This window comes from Hakea prostrata, chromosome 5 (assembly GCF_041222555.1).
Source record: "Hakea prostrata isolate BN-2017 chromosome 5, UWA_Hpros_2, whole genome shotgun sequence".
Lineage (NCBI taxonomy): Eukaryota > Viridiplantae > Streptophyta > Magnoliopsida > Proteales > Proteaceae > Hakea > Hakea prostrata.
The window spans coordinates 43,000,339-43,022,348 of NC_142604.1; the positions used below are offsets into that span (position 1 = coordinate 43,000,339).

At 38.9% G+C, this 22,010-nt stretch overlaps 1 protein-coding gene across 2 annotated transcripts; it reads right to left on the minus strand.

The window, feature by feature from the left end:
* Positions 1-6,181: 6,181 nt before the first annotated feature.
* Positions 6,182-20,817, minus strand: LOC149016024 (uncharacterized). 2 transcript variants are annotated; one of them, XM_089157118.1, is made up of 13 exons: positions 20,221-20,817; positions 19,935-20,002; positions 19,704-19,791; positions 19,320-19,627; positions 18,124-18,201; positions 17,823-17,925; positions 17,444-17,532; positions 10,279-10,390; positions 9,131-9,184; positions 8,573-8,621; positions 7,457-7,551; positions 7,249-7,361; positions 6,182-7,154 (listed from the first exon to the last, which is right to left on the minus strand). In XM_089157118.1, the coding sequence occupies exons 1-13, from the start codon at positions 20,620-20,622 to the stop codon at positions 6,812-6,814; spliced, it is 1,902 nt and encodes a 633-aa protein (XP_089013244.1). In that variant the 5' UTR covers positions 20,623-20,817; the 3' UTR covers positions 6,182-6,811. The 2 variants fall into 2 exon arrangements, with proteins under 2 accessions (XP_089013244.1, XP_089013245.1); XM_089157119.1 differs by lacking the exons at positions 19,704-19,791; positions 19,935-20,002 and having other exon boundaries at positions 6,184-7,154; positions 20,221-20,816.
* Between the last annotated feature and the right edge of the window lie 1,193 nt (positions 20,818-22,010).

Consider the following 22,010-nt stretch of genomic DNA (forward strand, 5'->3'; position numbering starts at 1 on the left):
AGGAAATATTTAAGCAATCCAAGATCTTTAATTGGGAAACGTTGCTGAAGAAGTGATTTTAAGTTGGAAATCACAATTGTGTCAGACCCAGCAATTAAAATGTCATCAACATAAACAAGTACAAAGGTAGATGAAGACTCTGTAAGTAGAGAAAATAGAGAGTAATCTGCCTTAGATTGTGTATATCCAAGATCAATAAGGGCACCAGAAAGCTTGGAAAACCAATTACGGGATGCCTGCTTAAGCCCATATAATGATTTGTGCAAGCGACAAACCAATTTCTCCCCCTTTCGATGATAACCAGGTGGAAGTGTCATATATACCTCTTCATCAAGATCGCCATGGAGAAAAGCGTTGTTCACATCCAATTGATGCAAGGACCATCCTTTGATGGCAGCAATGGCAAGAAGATAAGGGTGAAGGAGGTTCTTCAACCGGTTGGGGAGAGGGTGTGGTTGATAAGGGTGGGTCTAACAAGATGGGTAAACTATCAATATCTGAAGCTGCAATGGGTAAAACAGGCAATAATGGGGATGACAATTTTGAAAAATGAAAAGAATCTTCAACAAATGTGACATCACGACTAATGTAAACCTTATGTGTTTGTAAATCATAAATCGTATACCCTTTTTGTGCATATGGATACCCAATAAAAACACCTGGAGATGCTCGGGGATCAAATTTATGACGAATGGATGAATGGTTATGACCATAACAAAGGCATCCAAAAGTTCGAAGATGAGAATATGAAGGGATCTTGCCAAATAAAACTTGAAGTGGTGACTTACCATGTAACAGCGGGGTGGGTAAATGGTTAATTAGGTAAGCGGCTGTCAAAACACAAGGACCCCAAAACTTATGAGGTAGACTTGCTTGAAAAGAGAAAGCACGGGCCACATTAAGAAGATGGCGGTGTTTGCGTTCAACAACCCCATTTTGTTGGGGTGTATCAACGCAACTATGTTGATGAATAATACCATGGGTTGTAAAAAAGGCCTTTGAATGGTGATTAAAAAACTCACAACCATTATCAGTTCGGAGTTGTTTAATTTGGTATCCAAATTGGGTTTTGATCATAGCAAAAAATTCCCTTAATCGGGACCAAGCATCAGATTTATGATTTAACAAAAACACCCAGGTGCATCGTGAAAAATCTTCCACAATAGTTAAAAAATATTTTGCACCACAAATTGAGGGAACGAAATAAGGTCTCCATATGTCACAATGTATCAATTCAAAGCAAGAGGTGGTAGAAATTGTACTAGATGGAAAAGGAAGTCGAGTTTGCTTAGCTAAAGGACAAATGGAGCAAACACAATCTTTAGGAAAAGAAATATTAGGATCCAAATGTGAAATATAACTAGAAACCTTTAAAGATGGATGGCCTAAACGAGAATGCCAAAGGTCTTTGGTGGGTAAAACAACAGCAGCGACAGGATAATCCAACTCCAAATAATAAAGTCCATTGTACGCCTTGCCTAGCCCAATCCTCTCCTTCATGCGTAGGTCCTGTATCACACAATGATCAGGATAGAAAGTTATGAAACAATGAAGTTGTTGGGTAAGTTGGGTAACAGATAATAAATTAAAACCAAAATAAGGAACATGTAATACGTTCGTGAGAGGTAAAGTGGGTATGGGGCTGCAATTCCCAATATGTGTAATAGGAGCAAAACCACCATTTGGAAGACGAATAGATTGGGTGTGGGGAACAAGACTATCCGAATGAAATAAAGATAAGTCGGAAACCATATGAAGACTGGCACCCGAATCAATAACCCATAGAGAAGATATTGTACCTACAGCATTTGCCAATGGTGGAATGTTACCAGATTCCAACAGAGAGAGAAGTTTATGGTACTGATCTATGGTGAAAGATGGTGCAACAGCTGAAGGGATCACAGTTGCAGCAAAAGAGTGAACCGTATGAGAGGAATCCATTGAAGACGTAGTATTGGCAGCCATTGAAGATGAGGAAGAAGAAGACGTGGCTGATGAAGATGTAGAATCGTATGTTAGGCTGATACCATATTAAGAAACAATCTCAATGGGAAAATTAGTTTAATGATATAATATGAGAGAACCTCAAATATATAGGCAGCATACATCCCATGCTGTTAGGTAACTATGAACAATAAAAGAAAGATATAAAATATAGAAATACAATACATGGAAATGTTTGTATGGAAATGATTTAATAGAGAAACCTAATCAAGCCAAAGCCAAATTAGGATATTGATGAAATGGAAGGATGAGATGGTATGGAAAGAATTCAAATGTAAAGAATGATGAATGGAAGGAATTCAAATGAGAGGAGTGATGAATGGAAAGAATTCAAATGAGAGGATGAAATGAAATGGAAATAATTCAAATGAGAGGAATGATGAATGGAAAGAATTCAAATGAGAAGATGAAATGATATGGAAATAATTCAAATGAGAGACAATTAGGGAAAGGATGAGAAATCATCCTTATCACGCCTAATAAATAGACTAGTCATGTGTAGTTAAATAAAAAGCCAATCCCAGGAAGCAATTTCCCCCTCTTTCCTTTCCAAGTGTGGGGGCAGCACTCTTTGGGGATTGTGGCTAGTGCATTGGGATATCCAATATGTTTTGATCGCTGCACCTTGCACCGGGTGCAACTCTCCTACGCTCATTGTTGTGTGTTGGTCAACGCAGAGCATGGCTTGTCAGATCGTACTAAAGTAGGTGAAGAGGGTGGGGATTGGGGAGTTCTTTACTCAGCTTGTATCTTATGACTGGGTCCCTCCTATTTGTAGTTGTTTTTAAGGTGTTTAGTCATGACGATGGTTCATGTCCTTTTAGTGGAAACCAGATGACTAATGGTGATATTATTGTGAGTCAAGATAGTGAAGCACCACCAAGGGATGAGCAAGGTTGGACCACCCAAAAGAGCTAGCATGCTAGGGGTAAACCACGGCATAATCCTCCCCTGTCGGGTAGAAGTAACTTGCCAACTCAAACGACTCGTCCACCAAGCCATCATCAAGCATGAGATCCCAGATGTCACATTGCAAGATCATATGCATTTCGGTCTCATCTTTAATGTGTTACAAGAGTCATGCTCATCTTGGTCCAATCAATGATGGTCGAACCTAGGAAAACCGGTTTATTGTGCTTCAAGATGTTGAACTGCAAGACTCTATGGTGAAGGTCAGTTCAGAGGTGGAGAGACAGTGTAATAGAAGTCTTAACCGGGTGTCTATTATGCTTAATCCTACGTTTGAACTTGATCAATTACTAAAATTGGTGCATGGAACCCCCATGGGGTAAACAATCTGGGGAAATGTTATGGTGTGCTTGAATTAATGGGCTAGTAAAAACAACCTTTATGTTTGGTCTTGTGGAAACTCAAGTCAAATCTGAAAATTCTAGGGGTCTCTATGTTCTTCCACCCTTGATGGTTGTTCTGATGTTGTTTGTGTTTGGGTGTTGTGGGATGGTACTTAATTACACATTAACCATGATGGATGCCAAGTGAATTCATCTCAAGGTCACAATTTTGTTAACCTTGGTCATTTTTTTTGCTATTGTATGTTATAGTTCCAATGACTATGTGGAGAGGGAAGTTCTATTTGAAGGGATATGTTATTGTTCCCTTTCAAATGATCTTCCATGGGTTCACATGGGTGAATCTAACACTCAAAGTTTCTCAAGGTCAGCAATCTTCCTCTTGCTTCTTGTGTGGAAGAGGCAAGTCTCACCGAACTTTGATGGTCAGGGTGTTGGCTCACATAGAGTAATAATTTGATTGGCCCTAATCAAATTACCGAGAAGCTTGATAAAGTCATTGTTAACCCAGTCTAGTTTGATTTCTTTCCCAATGCTCACTCTTTCCAAAAATTAAGCAATCTGCCCTCACCTCAGAATTTTTCATGACTGTTTCATGGAGGATCGACCCCCTGTAAAATTACAAACAGTTTTTCTTTTTGAACCATTGGATCGATCATCCTAATTTCATGCCCTTGGTTCAATCTATTTGTAACAGTATTTTATTAGGCTCTCTTATGTATATGATGACTACCAAATTGAAGAATTTGATAGGTGTTGGTGGAAAAAATATAGTTTTAGCTCCACGGTCCACTCTTGATCCAGCCCTTACTCCAGAGACCAAAACAAAGTGAAAGTGGGCCACCTCTGAGGATGGGAAGCTACCTCCGACAATCGAGTTAGTAGAAGCCAGCAAATCAAAGACTCCATTGAGGAGTAAAAAACCCCAAGAGATGACGAAAATCATGCTCTTTAAGGGTTCAGAAAGCTAAGGGAATTGGTGGCTGGAAAATGTTTAGAGCCTAACCCCGTTCAAGCTTGGCGAAGGGTTATATAGTTGATTCATACCTCGGAAGATAGCATGCTTCTCAGCCTCTGGATGCTCATGTGATGAGATGGAGTGTGGAGATGGCTTATGCAGTTTGAGGACCCGAGGCGCGAACAAGGGAGTCGCCTCAGCCGTCAGGGGGTTCCATCAAAGGGGAACACGCCTATCGTGCCTTTCTGCAGATGTGACTGAGGCCCACAAAGAGGGGTCAAGCAGGCCACCGCCCCAAGGCTCGAGAAGATCCTTGAGTGTACATAGATTCTGACGTCTGCCGCAGGGGCACTGAGCTCATTTAATATGGTCTTGCCATGTGGAACCCTCTTGCCAAATCACGGATTGGTGACGGGTATGGACCTTTAAATTACTTCTAGGCCGGTGGGTCTTTGTTGAAACATTAATCAAAGAAAAGCCCATGCCCAACATGTTGTCAGGGGCTGGCCCAAAAACCGGTTCTTTGGACCATTCGAAAATGTCGATAACAATAGGAGATGGAGTAGACAAAAGTTTCACAGATTAGATCTTCGAGTCTCAGCTGTTAAAAATGAGTTATACAATTCCAAATCTCAATTTATGGAGGATTGTTGGCTGAGGATATCCTGTATAGGGAACGGCTTGTTAATTGGATATAAGCTTCAAGATCTTATGAGAATTAAAGAATCTCAGTTACACCAAAGGGAAAAGGTTCACTGGTTGAAGCAAGGTGATGCAAACAATGCCTTTTTCTGTAACTCTATTAAATGGAGGCTTAATTCAAATCAAATCTCAATGATCCGAATCAGGTGAAGACGTTGAGGGTCACTCTTATTCCTAAAGTGGATACCTAGACATATTGTTGTTAGTTCCGTTATTTGTAGATTTATTGCTAAACTTATAAATTCCACTATTTAGGTGAATCAGATTGCCTTCATTGAGGACAAGAACATTTCAAACAATGTTATTCTATGTCAGGAGCTTTACAAGGCTACCATTTGAAATAAGGAGTCCAAGGAAGGCTTATGATTCGGGTGTCGAGTTTTCTTTTTGCGCTCCTTCAACCAGTTCATCTTTGGAAAGGCTACAAATAGAAATGTCATCCTTGGTCCATTGATTGGATCTCGCATTGTATCAAATGGCCATCCTATGTTGATTATTTTGATGGAGTTCACTCTCCATGCTTCTTCGCCAGCCGAGGCCTTCGGTAGGGCTGCCCTCTATGCTCAATTATTTTCAACTTGGTTATTCAAGTGTCCTCAGATTTTCCTATAGATTTCCCTAGCAGCAGCTGCTCGGAGTGGTCAATCTGATCCTAGAATTACAATGGTGTGTTTTTGTCAACAACCTGTTACAGATAGAAATGCCTTTCTCCTACAAGAGCACTTTTAAGAGGAAAACAATCATTTATTGTGCACATCTCTATGCAGTGCGCAACAGTGCAGCACCACCATGTGACACGTGGAAAATACCATTTAGATTGTTGAGATTAACAAAAGGTGACTTTTAGGTGTAAAAACCTTGAACAAAACCCATTTTAACTTATACCCGACCCAGTTGTGAAAAACCAATTGATTACACACTCCAAAAATCCCCATTTAAAACACTTTTATTCACTAACATTGTCTTCTTCCTTCATCCATCCATAGTTTATTTAGTTCTGCACATTTAATATGCAGCACTAAGTTGTGTATGGCTACGATCTCCCCGAATGATCAAGGTCCAAATCTCGACCACTCAATTTGCATTTTTTATTTTCTTTTGGTTATAACATATGGTTATAAAAATATAAAAATAGAAAAAACGACGACGACAACAACAACAAATGCAAATCGGGTGGTACGCAGCTTCAATGTTGCGCATTAATTGCACAACACTGAAGCTCTATCCCTACATTCCAGGGTTACATTGGCAGGCCACAAAAATAGCAATGTCGGTTGATGACCTATCTTTCATGGAGGAGATGAGGATCATATATTCTGGCTTTAGGGATTTTCCTAAGAATCTAAACCAAACTTGATTTAAGTTAATAATAAGTTGGAGACTTCCATTCATTTGCTCGAAAACACAAAAGAGATTAGTTTCTCCTGCTGCCTGCTTCTTTAAGGGAGAACTTGGCTTGAAAGAGATGAGAAGGCTTCCGAGTAAAATCTTGAACCTGCCTACAAGCTGCCACTGAAGCCTAAATGGAATTAAGAAGCAGACATTTGATTGAAAATCAACTTAGCTTCAGCTAAATTTCATCTATCAGAAAAGCTACTCTGGTTCCGTCCAAACCCAGATGATGAAATCCCCAGCAGATCAAAAGCAGAACCCCATGGTGTCCAATAGAAAATGAAAATTTCAAAGAATACAATGCTTTGGATAGCTTTCATATAAAATAAAATTTTGTTCTCCTTAGGTTTCCACTCTTGGTGCTGGACTAGTGATTTTCAAGAAAAACACTTCGAGCTTATGTAGTATACATCTTAGGTCCAACTCACAATACAACCTGATATGCCTAAAGGAAGTTTCTTTGTACAGCTCCTGAAGAAAACCGTGAAGACAAACCCTGCATCATGTTTTCTGGATCTAACTTAACCTTCTGTCTACCAGCCGTAAGGTCATTCTCACGATCCCATGGCTTCCATGGGTGCTTTCCAACCCATTCTTCTTTATCCTTTTGCTGCTTGATCTTTTTCTTGGAACGACTACCAGCTGCCTCTTCCTGGTGTTTCTGTACCAGTGACTTTGACCGTTTTGACTGATTATATTTGTCCACCAAGTCTGCATCTGAACTTTTTCTTTTCTTTTCCTCTTCAACTGATGCGAGTTCAGCAGCTTTATTATAAGCCTCTAAGTAACTGAAAAAGCATGAAATTGTGTTACCAAATCCTTCTTTAACAGTGAGAAGTGAAGCGTAATGCAAGAAAACTGCTTTGACAGAGATTATCATACTTCATTTTTGCTTGCTGGGCCCTATCCATTGGAGTAGTAGTCCAAGCACTGGTATCACCACGTCCTTCTTTGGTAGTCTTACTAAAAGATGTTGAATGCATAGTCATACCCGGCTAAGCAAACAAAATGAAAACCGCATTGTTTTTCAGATCCCAAGCAACAGATCAAAAAATAAACAGGAGATGTCAACAATTTTTGGAGAAACTACCTTTCTTTCAGGCGGCAATGTTGTCATCCACTCCTCTCTTTTTTGGGGTTGTTTAATTGTCTCTAAAAGCTCATCATCACCTGGCATCGATATACCTGCAACAATTAAAAAGCCTCAATTAATATCATGACAGCAACCCTCTTTTTTTCTTTTCTTTTTTTTTTTTTTTTGGGGGGGGGGGGGTAAGAATGACATCAACAATTTACAATCACAAATTGATTGACCTACTTAACAAACTAAGGCTTCAAAAGATTATATATAAAAGGAAAAGCTTGATAGAGCATAAAGAGTCGAAACAACGTTTGTAGTTCATTATGCATATGTTCATGATCACAAACCAAGTCTAAGGTTGCTGGTGATCTCCTCACAAACCAAGGGAGTGTTGAGGGTAATCTCCTCACAAACAAAGTCTAAGGTTGGGTTGTCTGTAACAGCTATCCCTTTTGCTTTACTGATCTAAAAAGAGAGAAACAATGTTTTTAGTTCATTATGCATGTCTATGATCCGGATAGATTCTACACCCCACCATAAAGCACGGATGGATTATGCATCAAACCTACATATTGACTAAATCATAGCTCAAGGTTTGTAATGAAATACCGTGGGAAAAATTTGGAGTATGAAAGAACTTTAAGAACTTTGTTAATATTTCACGTTCTATTTTAGCTTAGGTTTTTATTTATTGGTCACTTGGTTGACAACTATTGGTTGCTTGGTTGACAACTACTGGTCGTTTGGTTGACAAGTATTCATCATGGGCTGAAAATTGGCCTTCTATTCCACTTTATTTTCTTTGCATAATATGTAATCACTTTTGGGAAACCTCATGAAATCAGGATTAAGAGCTTTTCCTAATCCCAGACTTGTGAATAAAGCTGACTTGACAAGGGGAGAGTATGCACGAACTCTCATCTCCCCATCTCTTCTTATAATCTCATTAGTTTAAGAACTTCTAATCAGGATCCCCCCCCCCCCCCCCCCCCCACCTTCTTGACCCAAAAAAAATCTCTTCTTTATTCTTTTTCTTTGTTCTAAAGCTAATGACAGATTCTGGAATTCTAACAAACTTGAAACACGGCCACTAATTTAAATATCCCTGAGAAACAAATAGCTAACCTTGCAATCTTCTCCATTGGGCAGCCTCACGACGTTCTTTTAATTCTGCCTGCAGATGCAAATCAAAGGATATTACAAACACAACTTGCCCGTCGCATGGGATCATAAAAACTGAGCAGGCTTTTCAAGGAAGATGAATGAAGTATTCAATGATCAAAATTAAGTAAATTCAAGGAAAGGAATCATAATGCTGAAGTAATGTCAGATTCATCTAACCACAACAGGTGGGTCGATCAGAGTAAACATAAAATCTGATTGGTCATATATTTTTATTGGAAAAAAAAATGACAGAATAGTCACACACACAAGAGAACAAGCAGCCGGGTTGCTCAGTCAGTAAAAAGTGTTTGGATGTTAGAATAGAATGTCAAGGATTCAACAAGCAAAAAAATACATATCCATGAAACAATGAAAAGACTTAGTTTACATGGTCAAGGACTCAAGGTACAACATGCAAAGAAATACATATCAATGGAACAACAAGGGAGAGAACAGATTTCATATAAAGAAAATCACCAAAATTTCAAATATATATTTTAGTTTGAAGAACAGTAATACCTTGAATGCTTCCTGCTCCTCCTTCAGTCTGATTTTGTCATCAATCACTTTTCTCTACAAGAAACAACATAAAACATCAGGAAAAAAAAAAGAACATGAAAATTTACGATTAGAAGTAATATATGGTAAAATCACAACATCGGCTCTCAAACTAGGAAGAGCAAAATCAAACTTCTGATCGTAAATGCATTAAGAAGTGAGGCCAGACGAAATTGGAAAGGAAAAATGAAACATAAATATTAAACAAAAATGATTTCTAAAGAAATTCAAAGATAGGTAAAAGGTTGGCTGGGTGGTTCACCATTTAAGCTCGACTCAGTGGCTCATCTAACTGTGCCATGTAGAATAAGGATGTGGCAATTCCAACCATCGAATATCCTAGGAATGGTCTGGATTGACATCTGTAAAACCTCAGCTCCAAATTCAATTAAGTACTCTTCTAAGTACACTCAAGCACTCACTTGATAGTCCCAGATTTTCCAGAACTTTGTTTCGCCACTTGGCAAACTCTGGCTGAAAAATGAAATCTGAACAGAAGATCATAGAGATCCACCTATCCAAAAGAATTAGAGTTATCAGCCATGCCACTTGGTATAATTAGGCAATCCACCCAGCCAACCTCTGCCCAATTAAACCCACACAAAAAACCTATTCCATTGTTAGCACTATTAAAACTTTTGAACAGTATTAGTGTCCCGGTGGTGCTTGTGTGCTTGCATTTGCTTTGCTTTAGAATCTTCCACGCTGGCATGCCACCAATTGTTCTTGCCAGTGGCCCTCACGTGCCTCATTAATGCGTTAGTGACATATTCATATTAGTCAGATCCTTTTCTTAGATGCTTTGAGTTGGTTTGATAAAAAAAGAAGATTTGATAATGAAGAGTTAAGTACAAGTATAATGACCAACACCTAAGGATATGGACTAGTTAATTGAGCCAACTAAAATATATGATTCTGTTAGCCAGAATCTTGGAGCAAAGTGAGTGCACACCAGAACAACAATATTTCTTTGTTACCCATAAAACTTCCATAGGAAACATAGGGTGTCAATGTATTTTGATGCAGACATATGACATGCAAGTACAGTAAAAATAAAATAAGTAGAAAGAGCCATAACAAAACCCCTTGAATATTGAATTGCAAAGTACCTTATCAGGATCTTGTAAATCTTTAAACGCCTTGTTTAACTTGACGAATGCCTGCTGGGCTTGTGGATGAGAACATTTATCCGGATGTACCAATAGAGATAGCTTCCAATATCTGATAGACAACAAAAAAATGTATTTATGAAAAGACACTATGAATAAATCATTTTCCAGCAAAAATTACAGTACCACTTATAAAAAACACATTAATAAGTATATCATTTTCCAGAAAAACTTAACAGTAACCCATCTATTTGATGACAGCATGAAGAAAGTTGCATTAAACAACTGCAGGAAAATTTCAACAACCTGATAAAAAACATACGAAAAGGTAGTCATTGTTGTCAAGCTGTCCAGGTGGGTTGATCATCTTGGTTGGTACCGAGTTGGTGTCAATATTTCTTTTGGGTGAATAAAGAATATATTATAAGTTTATAACTGAAGGAAAAGAAAAAGAACGAGGAGGAAGAGGGGGGAGCTGCACTGCAAGAGCCTAGGACAACAAAGAGCTATCTAAACACCAGGTAACAACAATGAGCATGTTCCTTGGGGTATATGGAAATGACCTGTGGGGGACAAGGGGCAAGGCCTTCCAAATGTGGTCAGGAGATCTAGATTTGTCTATCTGCTCAAGTTACGCTCAAACCAAATCTTCAAGATGCAAGCTCTGAAAACCAGCTTCCCAATAGAGTTAGGCAGGGAGTGGCCTTTTTGAATGTGAAGGCTAGCTAACAACACTCTCCCTAGAATAGGCCAGGGCACCTAGAGGTAGGACAAATAGAGGCAAGGGCTCGAAGCCAAATTGGTACGGAAGAAGGGCAGGCAAAGAAAAGTTGGGGGATGTCTTCAGCTGAGGGGCAGAAGATGCAGGAGATCAAGTGACTGATGAGAAAAGATTGGGTGGAAAGACAGAGAGAGGGTTCTCCAAACCGTAAGAGAGTGGCAGGGGATATTCACCAGAAAACCAAACAAGGTTAGACCACAGCACAGGGGGTGAGGGGGAGCAGATAAAGTCTCAAGGAGAAGCCCTAGAGAAAACACCGGATCTAGAAGGAAGCCAGAGGAGTTTATCACAGGGGGGGGGACCAGGGTTAGAGAGGTAAGGAAGTAACGGCCAGATTGGGTCTAGTTCCTGAGGGAAGGGGGAGGGTGAGACCAAGAACCCACACAATGAAGGCAGAGAGGGGAGAGCTTTCAGGGATACCTGAGTAGACAGCTCTTACTAAAGCTATAGTTTCAAAGCGAGGTTTTAGCTCCACGGTGAGATCATAAAGAGGGTTTCAAGAAAACTCTTTTCCTAAATTAAAGTCAAAATGAATAATCTGTGAGAAGTGATCCTGCCTACTCCCTTTGAGAAAGATGTATCGGAAGATCTAACATTTGTGCTACTTAGAAGAAAGAATATCTGGGCCTGCCACGGGAAGATTCGCCTCATTTGAAAGGTGCTGCTTCTTTGCTAGGGAAAGGGGGGCTTCTATCACTACTTTTCCCCCCTTTTGGGATCTTAAGGAGCAGGGATGGCTCCCATGACATGGAAGAGGATGCCAAGGGGTGCCAGGAGTCAAGCCAAAAAGAGATGCTAGAGCTGCCTGCAATGGAGGACATATTAATACGGACCACTACTTGCATACGTTAAAGTTCCATGAGGGCATACATCCGACTATGATTTGTTGTTGAGATCAGAGATTGAAGGAGATTTCACGGAAAAGGTAGGTTTCATAAAAAGCTTGATCTGTGGTCAAACTTTTGATGTAACCCAGGTTCTGGGCTAGTCTTCAGACCCTCTCGAGTAGACCAGCTATCAATTGAGCTTATCCCTAAGGTTAGGGTTTTATCTATATCCTAGATGGGATGATTCTGGTGAAGTAAATAGGGAAATTTCAGGTTAACAAGGACCACTAAGGTGATTGGATCTATTTGGAAAATTGTGTTGTTGTGTATGGGAAAGATTAGCAAGGGTTGGGGTTTTAACAAAACCTAAAGTTGGATGGTGGACTGTGGAGGATACGGTTTCTGGATATCCAAAGTTACCTTAAATAGGCAGGGGTGAGGAAATTAAGTGTTCAAATGGAATGAGATAGGGTTTAACAATTTAGGGTAGGGTGGGGAAGATTAGGGTATTAACAAATCAAATGGGAAGCTTAGGGTTTTAACAAACCTTAAGAAAATGGATGTGGGAAAGAAAAGGAAGTGTTGCAGCTAGTAATTAGAAAAAAGGGGGAGAGGAAAGCTTGCGGTTAGGGGGAAAGGGTACAGAAACTTGCGGCTAGACTAGGAGGCTTTCTTGGTAGATTCTTGATGCTTTCTTGAATGACTTGCAAGAATCTTGAATTTCCTTTTCTTTCTTGATCTCTGTTCTTCCTCTTTCTTCTTTCTTTCTTTCTTATCTTTTTCTATCTTTTCTTCCTTTCTTCTCTTCTAATGCTGCCACAAGATCATGAAAGGGGGAAAGGGCTGGTAGGAATAAGGGGAGGGCTGGGGAGAGGCTGCCACAAGGTTTAGAAGAAGGGGGAGGGATGGGATGTTGCTACCACAGGGCACAGGAGAGGGGAAGGGGCTGGGAAAGGGTTAGGGTAGGGGAGGGGCGGGAATTGTACTTGCTGGGGAGTAGGCTGGAACACTCTTACTAGGCTGTCGCAAGCTTTAGAGGTTGAAGGTGGTTGAAGAAGACTTGCTGAAAACTCACACTCAACCATGGGAATCCCACAATTCCAATTCCTTCAATGCTCTTCAGTTTCTATTAATCTAGTCTAATCTTTACATGAGGGGGTTGGCTCTTTTTTATAGCCAATAGCCAATTACAAAGAAGGAAAAACACTTGGACTCAAACTACTTGACTAACAAACTTGGATTTAAATTGGGAATCAAAATTGGATTGGAAATCCCTTAACAGTTACCAACTAAATAACAACTCCATAACTAACCAACAACTGAAAAAGAGCTCTCTTAAGGACCACAAAAATTAACAAATAAAATAATAATTATCTAAAAGGAAAATAAATTCCAACTAGGACTCCCAATTGGACTAAGATTCTTTAATAAGTTGGCCATGACATATAATCAACTAAAAAATGAAAAATAGATCCCGACTCCTGACAAGACATAGAATCTGACTGGACCCATGACACCCAAAGGAGGGGTATGAAACTGACCAAAATACCCCTTAGGGCATTTGACCAGCCCTGGCTACCACGTGTCCAAGGGGTTGTTTTGGGCCCAAATTTAGGGCCTCCTTGGACCTGCTAACCCTGGTTACATCAATTCTTCTATAAATTGATAGAGAGGAACATGCTATTCAGCACCGCTAAGGTATCTCTAGGTGCTGAGTGAGAGGGTCTCTAGTGAAGTCAAGCTAAGATTTCTCTAGGCTTTGGATTCGGCCAGCCTTTAGTATTGTGCACCATCAGCACAGCTCACCCAGAGACTTTTCTTCCAAGTATTTGGTAAGCCAGCAATCTCCCTTTCCCCTTCCATCTCACCTTTTTTTATATTTCCTGAATTTTCGACCCTCAAACCCCCAAAACAAGAACCCTCATATCTTCCCCTTTAGCCATCCAAACCCAACCAAACTTGTGGAATCCTATCCATGTATCATTACCTACATTACTTCCAAGTTGACCCATTCTATCACTTACAGACACAATTCCCCATCTCTAAAATGTTCACCCCATATCTCTAAGATCATGAAACCCTTTCATGGTACCATCTGAGTTGATTTTCTAAAAAACCTCAGAAGAACTAGCCCCCATTAAATTGAGGCTATATCAAAGTGGCACCATAGCATAGAAGAACCAACCTAAGATTATTTTCAATCTCATCGTCTTAAGCCAGAAGAGTAAGGGAAGAGCATAGGCCTCCAGAGGTGTATTGATTGAGAAAATACGATGAAGTCGATAATCACCAATTATTTTATGAATGGCAATATGATTTAGAAATTTATTTTTGATTGGTACGATTTACTTGAGCTACCAAGATGAAACTAGAGCATAATCAACTATTGGGTTATGCTTGTGAACAAATATGAAGGCAAATAACCCTATTATTTGGGCAAAGATGACTTGAGTAAAGTTCTTTCCCCAGGGGCATATAGAGCTCCACGCCTCCACGACAATATCAACTAAGCTCACTACCACCATAGGTCCTCGAACGATGAAGATAGGAACAGGGAAGGTGCTCGCATGAATGCCCACATTAGAGTTCCAAATAGCAGATAATATAAATATGAAGACGAGAAAAACTGATGTAGTAAAGAATGTCCAAAAGGGTCAATTGAGCTTTAGATACTCGTTTTTGGCTCATGGATGGTTCCATATGCATTAAGCTTCACATTTTTGAGTTTATTGATGGAATGGGCCTAATTAATAAGCACATAAAGTGGGAGCAATGCCAGTACACGGGATTAGTTGTTTAAATAATTATTAGACGGTGTTTGAGTTATATTGGGATACTTAATAACTAGATAAAATTCTGCTTTGAGTTTATTTACTTTATTAAGTCTTTAGAGTGACTAGGAATCCTTTTTCAGTCAAATTAAGAATTTTAGAAGGTCTATATGTTGTTGCATCCCCCCACCAAAGAGACGATGAATTGAATTTTGGTTCTGTTTATTGCTGCCAGTGAGGTACAATGACATGGCCTCCCCCCCCCCCCCCAAAAAAAAAATTATAAAAAAAATTGGGTTCTCTTCAGTGAGGTACAACGACACAGCAACCCCCCCCCCCTTTTTTCTCTTTTTGTGATTTCTAATTTTCTCTTTCTCTTTTCTTCTCCAAAGAATATTCAAGAATACATTCAACAAAGGTAAGTTCAATTATCCCTAACCCCAATTCTCCTTTACCTAATGTTCTCAACTTCAAAATTCCCCAACCCTAAGTCTCATTTTTCTTGTCTTTTCGTTTTCCTTAAATCCTAGGTAATAAAAACTATCTACAGACCAATATAACCACTAAAATCCATTAGAAATCCATCGCACAGCTTATACCTATCATCTCCTTATTCCAATCAAGAATATAAATCAAACTACCATCCAAAACCCTAGGTTCTAAACCTTTCTTGAATTTTGGTACTTCCCAGAAAAACCCAAATTTCAAACTTAGATCTACACCAATCTGATTGTCAGGACCATCCCAAACTTTAGGTATCATCCCTATATACCATTTCCCGAGTTTTTTCCAAGTTTCACTCCATTTCAATAACGTTTCATCCCATATCTCAACAATATGCCCCATTCATCTACACACACCCCCCCCCCTTCAGATTTCTCCAAAGCTATCCAAACACAAACTTATGTTCTTATGAATCCCGATCAAATATCCCAAAATCTTTAAACCCTAAACCCTTACTTTTTGGGTTGAGATTCTGGACAATTGGCCCTTAGTTGAACCTCTTCAATCTACGGCTGTATCAAAGACCCCATAGAGAAAGGCCACATCATAATACAATGCAACCTAACTTTAAGGAGTACATGCAAGCTTTCATTAACAAAGGTAATAATCAGAGGAGACAGGAAGAATACCTCCCATGAAAAGGCAGCAAAAACCCCATTATTGGAGATCCATATCAGAGTAATGGAAATGGCAATAAAGACAAAAACAAGATGGAAGCTAGTATGGAAAGTCCTGGTAACAAGGTAAAACAAACTTGTGCTAGCATAAAAAGACTAAAGGGGCTGATAGTTAAAGGAATCACGGCAAATCGTGATAAGGAAAAAGAGGTAGCACTTGAAGCTCCAACAAGGGAAGTACCATAACGTGAAGTCAGCCCAACATAGCCCATGTATAGCTGCTGCCTGTGTCCCCCAAAAGTAAATCCAAAGGAAATCGTTAAAGAGAGCAGGGCTAAAATAGTGGTATAAGAAAAGGTAATTAACAACACTTCAGGTCTACAATTTCAAGTTGGTGAAGAGATGGAGCAAGTGACTCAAGCCTCAATGAAAAGGCTACCAAAGATAAAGGTGGTCCCACAGAAGCTTGTATAGACATGATCAAAGCAATAGCACCACTTGGATATGTAATGGACATGGCTGCTGATTTTGCACATGAACACCTTGGGTTTGCCATGCCCCCTAGATTTTTTTGCAGAGAAGGCCTCCAGACTAGAAGATTTCATTCCTAGTGCATTTACACTGCCAAATTTTGCCAAGGAAGGGTCAGGCTCCCATACACGTCACTCTCCCTCTCCAACAGTACAAAATTTGAGGAAGAACTTTTTCCAAGATGGGGGGACTACATGCAGATCCAGTGCTAAACAAGGTTCTATTTCCTAAGAATACACCAAAAGTTGAGATATAGTGGTGTTGGGCCTACATTCGATGAGTTTCCTTTGTAATCAACCAACTTAATGGACCTAAAACATGGGTACACAAGTTCTGCACAAAAGTTCCTTTACTCAAGTCTTTTTTTATCTCATCCTCATTAGAGTTAATAAATAACTAGCCCTTATTAGGCTAAGGCATGTAATTTAATTAGCACATCACAGCACCTCATCCCATCTTCCCCACTTTTTTCTCTTTATTTTAAGCAGTAAATACCTGGACAAACCCTTCTTTTCCCCAGAATCAAGAAACATCAGATTGCCTCAAATTTCAGCCACAGCTTGCCTCCATAAACCCTTAGATTTCATCCAATTTGAAGCCATTCTAAAAAGGCAATTTTGGGTTAGAGCATTATTTTGGGGACTCTCTAAAACCCTAAAAACAAGAACCTAGATCCAGCCCAATCTGCCCACCAGACCACCAAACTTTAAGATTCATCCCCATACATCGTCCTTTCTGACTGCTATAAACCCTAGATCCCTAATTCTGATTTTTCACCCTATATTACGCCACACCAACCAAGCTTTTTTCAACCAAAAAGCACCATTGTCAACAAGTCACTATAACTCCATCCCACCACTAGAGTTTCAAAGCAAACAGAAAACCCCGAAGACCGCATTTGAAAAAATTTCCCAAATTTTACCCTATAGACCTCATAACTGAAATTTCAAGAAACCCTTTTGTTTAACACATTTGAGTTGGGTTCAACAAGATCTTGGCTATCTGGCCTCATTCAATTAGGCTACATCAAAAAGCATACCAAATTTGTGTATTTCAAAGAGACCTGCCATTGTAGGATTAAGGGAGTGAACAAGTTATAGAGAGAAAAGGCCTTACAGTATAAACTAAATTTACCTTTTCTTCATGTTATCGGCTGACATATTCAAGTTCACTCCAAGAACATCATATGGAGTGTCATCATCAGCTGCCATAATTCTTGTAACCTGTTAACAGTAAGGAAGCCAAGGAAAAAATGCACATGTAAGCACCAATGAAATGACTTTTTATTACTACTAGATTTAAGGACAAATCAGAACAAGAATTTATTTTTTAATGGTGGAGGATTATCAATTAATATGTTTGAAAGAGATTGAAAAGTAGCCCGAATGACAGTTACAACACAGTAGAGATTCAATCAGACCAATATTTCTTTTTGGATGTGGGGGGCGGGGGGACAAGAAATGATCAGGTTATAAAATTTAATTAACAATGTATAACAGATAGATTGTGGGACCTCTTCAAAGCGCTCTGCCTCATTTGCTGATGCAGCTTCGGCAACCACAGCAGGAGGCGGAGGACCAATAAACAAACCGTGGTCATCCTCCAACTCAGTGTCCCTAAATAAGGTAAATATTAGAGAAACAAATCCAAAAACAATATTTACATAGAAAAGGAAGTGGACATTATACAGCTTAACTACTCATCATTATCAACTCAGTCAACTGCACATTACAACTTTGTGAGCTCCAAGTACAATTTTAAGACCTCTACAAAGAAGAGAAGCTACTGAAGAACAGATCTTATAGATGGAATACCTCAGCACAGCCTCAGCTTCTGTTAATTTGGCTGCAGCAGCTAGTAACTCAGAAGATGGCATTTCGGGGCCAATTACGCTGCACAAGGCACCAATAATGCATCATAAGCATAACCGTAGTTCCAACCTTCCCAAGATATTTAATTTGAAAATTTTTCATAATAGGAAAAAAAAGATTGCCAGCTGAAAGACTTCTCCACACATTTAGACCTATAACCAAGCCAACAATGATGCATCATAAAAGCATAAACCACAGAAAAGAAAGAAAAAATGCTTAAAGATTTCAAGATGAAAAACTTGTAAGCTAGGAAAAGAAAAGGGAGGTTAAATGCTCTCTCAAGCCTAACCCAAGAAGGGAAAACGAGATTATATCCTACAGATCATGTCTCACACTCTCTGAAAACAAGCTTAAAGGAAGGGAAATAATAGAGAAAAAAACAACATGCTGCCAAGGTAATCAACGCATTCAGTTCTCCCAGCTCCTCATTCCCCACCCAAAAAGACCTTTGGTTTAAGCCCTTTGGGGCTTTTAGCCAAAGAAGAAAAAGCAAGTGTCACTGATCTAGTCTTCTTCCTCTTTGTGTCTTGTGAAGGAGCCTTCTCTGCCAATGCTTCAGACTTCTCCAGCAAAAGCATCTGTTATTCATCTATGATGCAGGATTTGGTACAAATGTGACCAGAACTTGAAAATTTTCGGCTTCACAATTGGGTGGGAAATGAAATTTAGAACTTGGAAGAAGCACAAATAACAAAATCTTGGGATAGCCTTAATGCTTTATAGGAAGAATTGCTTCTTGTGATTTCCCATAGTTGGTGCTATGTTTAAGGGTTTCTCTCGCAGAGGAGTTTTGACTTGGGAGCTGGGAGATTTTCAGCGTTTTTCCCAACATACCTCATGAGATTCACATAATTATTTCTATATGACGTATCTTGGCCAAATAGAGTGGAAGATTCCCAACAACTATGGACAAAGAAAACTATAGAGAATCCAAGCATTTAATACTGAAATGAGATTGAAGTTCATCCCATAAGTTTAGCAGTAAGAGTGACTGGATGAGAAATGGTATGGTGTCCAAAGAGATAAATCTAGGATTTGATATACAAAACAGCCAAGTTCACCAAAACAGTACACTTAACTGCCTGTGATCAACCCATCCAGAGAAATAAACAGCAATGATATAAAAGATAGATTATCACCTTCTTCTAGGGGCAGGAGCAGGAGCAGGAGCAGGAGATTCGTCATCCTCCACAACCAACTGGGGGGACTGCGTGCCAATTGTCGGTGCAGAATTAGAAAACTGCTGCTCTGTGGATCTTAGGTGTGATGTAATTATGGAACCAACAACCTCCAATGTAGGACACTGAGTCGTTGGCAATAAGAAAAGTCCAGAACCATTTTCTTTCAGATTCAAGGAAACAAATAACTTCTTCAGAAGCTTCACCAAAGATCTGTTGGGCATACCACTTGTATCAATAGCTTGCCCATCATCAATCACTTGAAGAAGCTGCAGCAACAACAGATTTGTTTTGGTAAGGTATGGGGTAAAACCTGTGGACTATTGAACAGACAATAAGACTCACCAGCACCCACGAGGATTTAAAGATGGAATAAAACCAATCAAGGGAAGGGAAAAAGCAAGGTATCTCCTCGAAGATTGATGCAGTAACCCTGAATCCTACATATGGACACATTGCTAAAATTATATAAGAGATATCTTCTTCTTCCAATTACTCATCTTTCAAAAATTAGTGTCTTAATGCACGAGAGTCCACTAATACAGGATCTGGGAGAGGCAAATGTATGAAGCATACCTTCCCCAAGGTCCCTTCTCCCTTTTTGCAAGAGAGGATGTTTTCAAGTTTTCAAAAGCCGCAACACACTGTGATTTTGATAGTTTCACCAAAGATTTTCAATTAATAGTCGTGTCAGTATTAGCAGGTAGCAAAAAGTTAACTCTGCCAATCATTCCTTAGAAAGAGAATGAGAAAAAACAAACAGGTTGCTTCACTACCTACCTTAAATCATCTATAAAATTATCAAGGGCTAACATCAAACAATTACTAATTAAAGTTGAAGCAAAAATTGAAAAATGGATACCTGTTTCAGATCATCAGCAGCAGAAGGGAACTCCTTCAGAATGTACCGAATAACGGTTTCTGGGTCTTCTTGAGGCACTTCAGGTTCCGATTCATCTTCGCTAGAGGATCTGGAATCATCATCATCACTGTATACTTCAGCCCTCTTTTTTGCTCTTCGTTTCTCTTCTCTCCTTCGCTCCCTCCTCTTCTCCCTTCTTTCCCTTCTTCTCCGACGATGTCTCTCTTCTCTTTCACGTTTCTTCTCCTTGTCCCTTCTGCTTGTGCTGCTTCCTTTGTGGCGACGACTACTTGACCTTTTACTAAGTTGGCTGCTTTCGCTGTCGGATGAGATTGAAGGTGAGGATAAATCTTCTGTTGTCTCCTCAGAACGCTTTCTACGAGTTCTCGAATCCCTTCCCATCTAACAGAACTTGAAGCAAGACAGAAAGGAGGTGATGAAATCAGACTAATTGGGATTATGCTGTCGCAAAGCGTTTGTGACTGTCATCGGACTTGGCCTGAAACAATGGGATTGAGAATCAAAAATAGCAGCACAGAGATGAGAGAACAGAGAGAGGGGTGGGGGAAGGGAAGCCAGCGTAACCTGTGGGGATTTTTCGGTCCGATTTCCCTAGTTTGTGATGTTCCTCTGCAACACCCCGAAACGGAACCGAAACCGAAAGAATTTGACACCAAACTCGACATAATACGACACGTTTGTTTTTAATGAAAAAGAAAATATATTAAAGCGGAAGAAATAGAATTTTTTAGGGATAATTACTGTTGCCCCATTGTACTTTGATTTTATTACTACTTTATCTCCTCTATTTTTTTTAAATTACTATTCCAACCTTTAACTTTTTCAACAATTACTAATGCCCCCTACCGTTAAGCTTCCTTAGTTTACTGATGATGTGGCTTTTATATATTTTTCAAAATTCCAAAAATAGCCCTGCAATTATCTTTTTACTTATTTGCTCTTTTTTCAAATTATAATACTACTCTTGATAGGAAAAAATTAATTTTAATTTTACTTTTCTTTTTAAAAAGAAACCACCAAATAAAGGAAAGATGTGATTTTTTTTTCTCTAAATAAATCACCTAATAAAGGAAAGATGCAATTAAATAGAAACTAAAATATTAAGAAATATCAAATTTAATTCAAATCTGAAAATTGAAAATCACCTAATATATGCTGACCATTATGTATGTTACCAAATTTTCTATCAATTAGATCTTATATGCTAATTTGTTTGTAAAACTTCTATCATGATGATTATGAAAAATTGAAGTGGAATGTGAAAGTTTCCAACAATCATAAGTATGTGGTCCTACCAAATCTAAAACTAATTTTAAAATATAAGATTTTAAGAATATAATTGACATGCAATATAGTTTCTATAAATGAGGGTAATGCCATATTTTTTTACTTCTTAATTTTAAGGGCAAAATAGACATTTCATATTCGATATTAACACCACTTAACACCTTTAGAAATAAGGGAGGCAATAGTAATTTCACAAAGAAGGGGGTTTGATTAGTAATAAAATCAAAATATAAAAGGGCAATAGTAATTATCCCAATTTTTTATTACCTCTTTGTCTCTAATTTTTCTATTCCAACTTCCAAGCAACCAAACAAATTAAAATTAGACTTTATTCCAGCTATAGAATTTAAAGAAAAGGTAAAAAAAAAATTTATCTCACCTCTATTTCAGTAAACAAACACAACCGAAGGAAATCTTTTGCTCTAAATTGACTTCCTAATCTTTTGAGAAATTCAAACAAGGATTTGAGAAATGGGGAGATA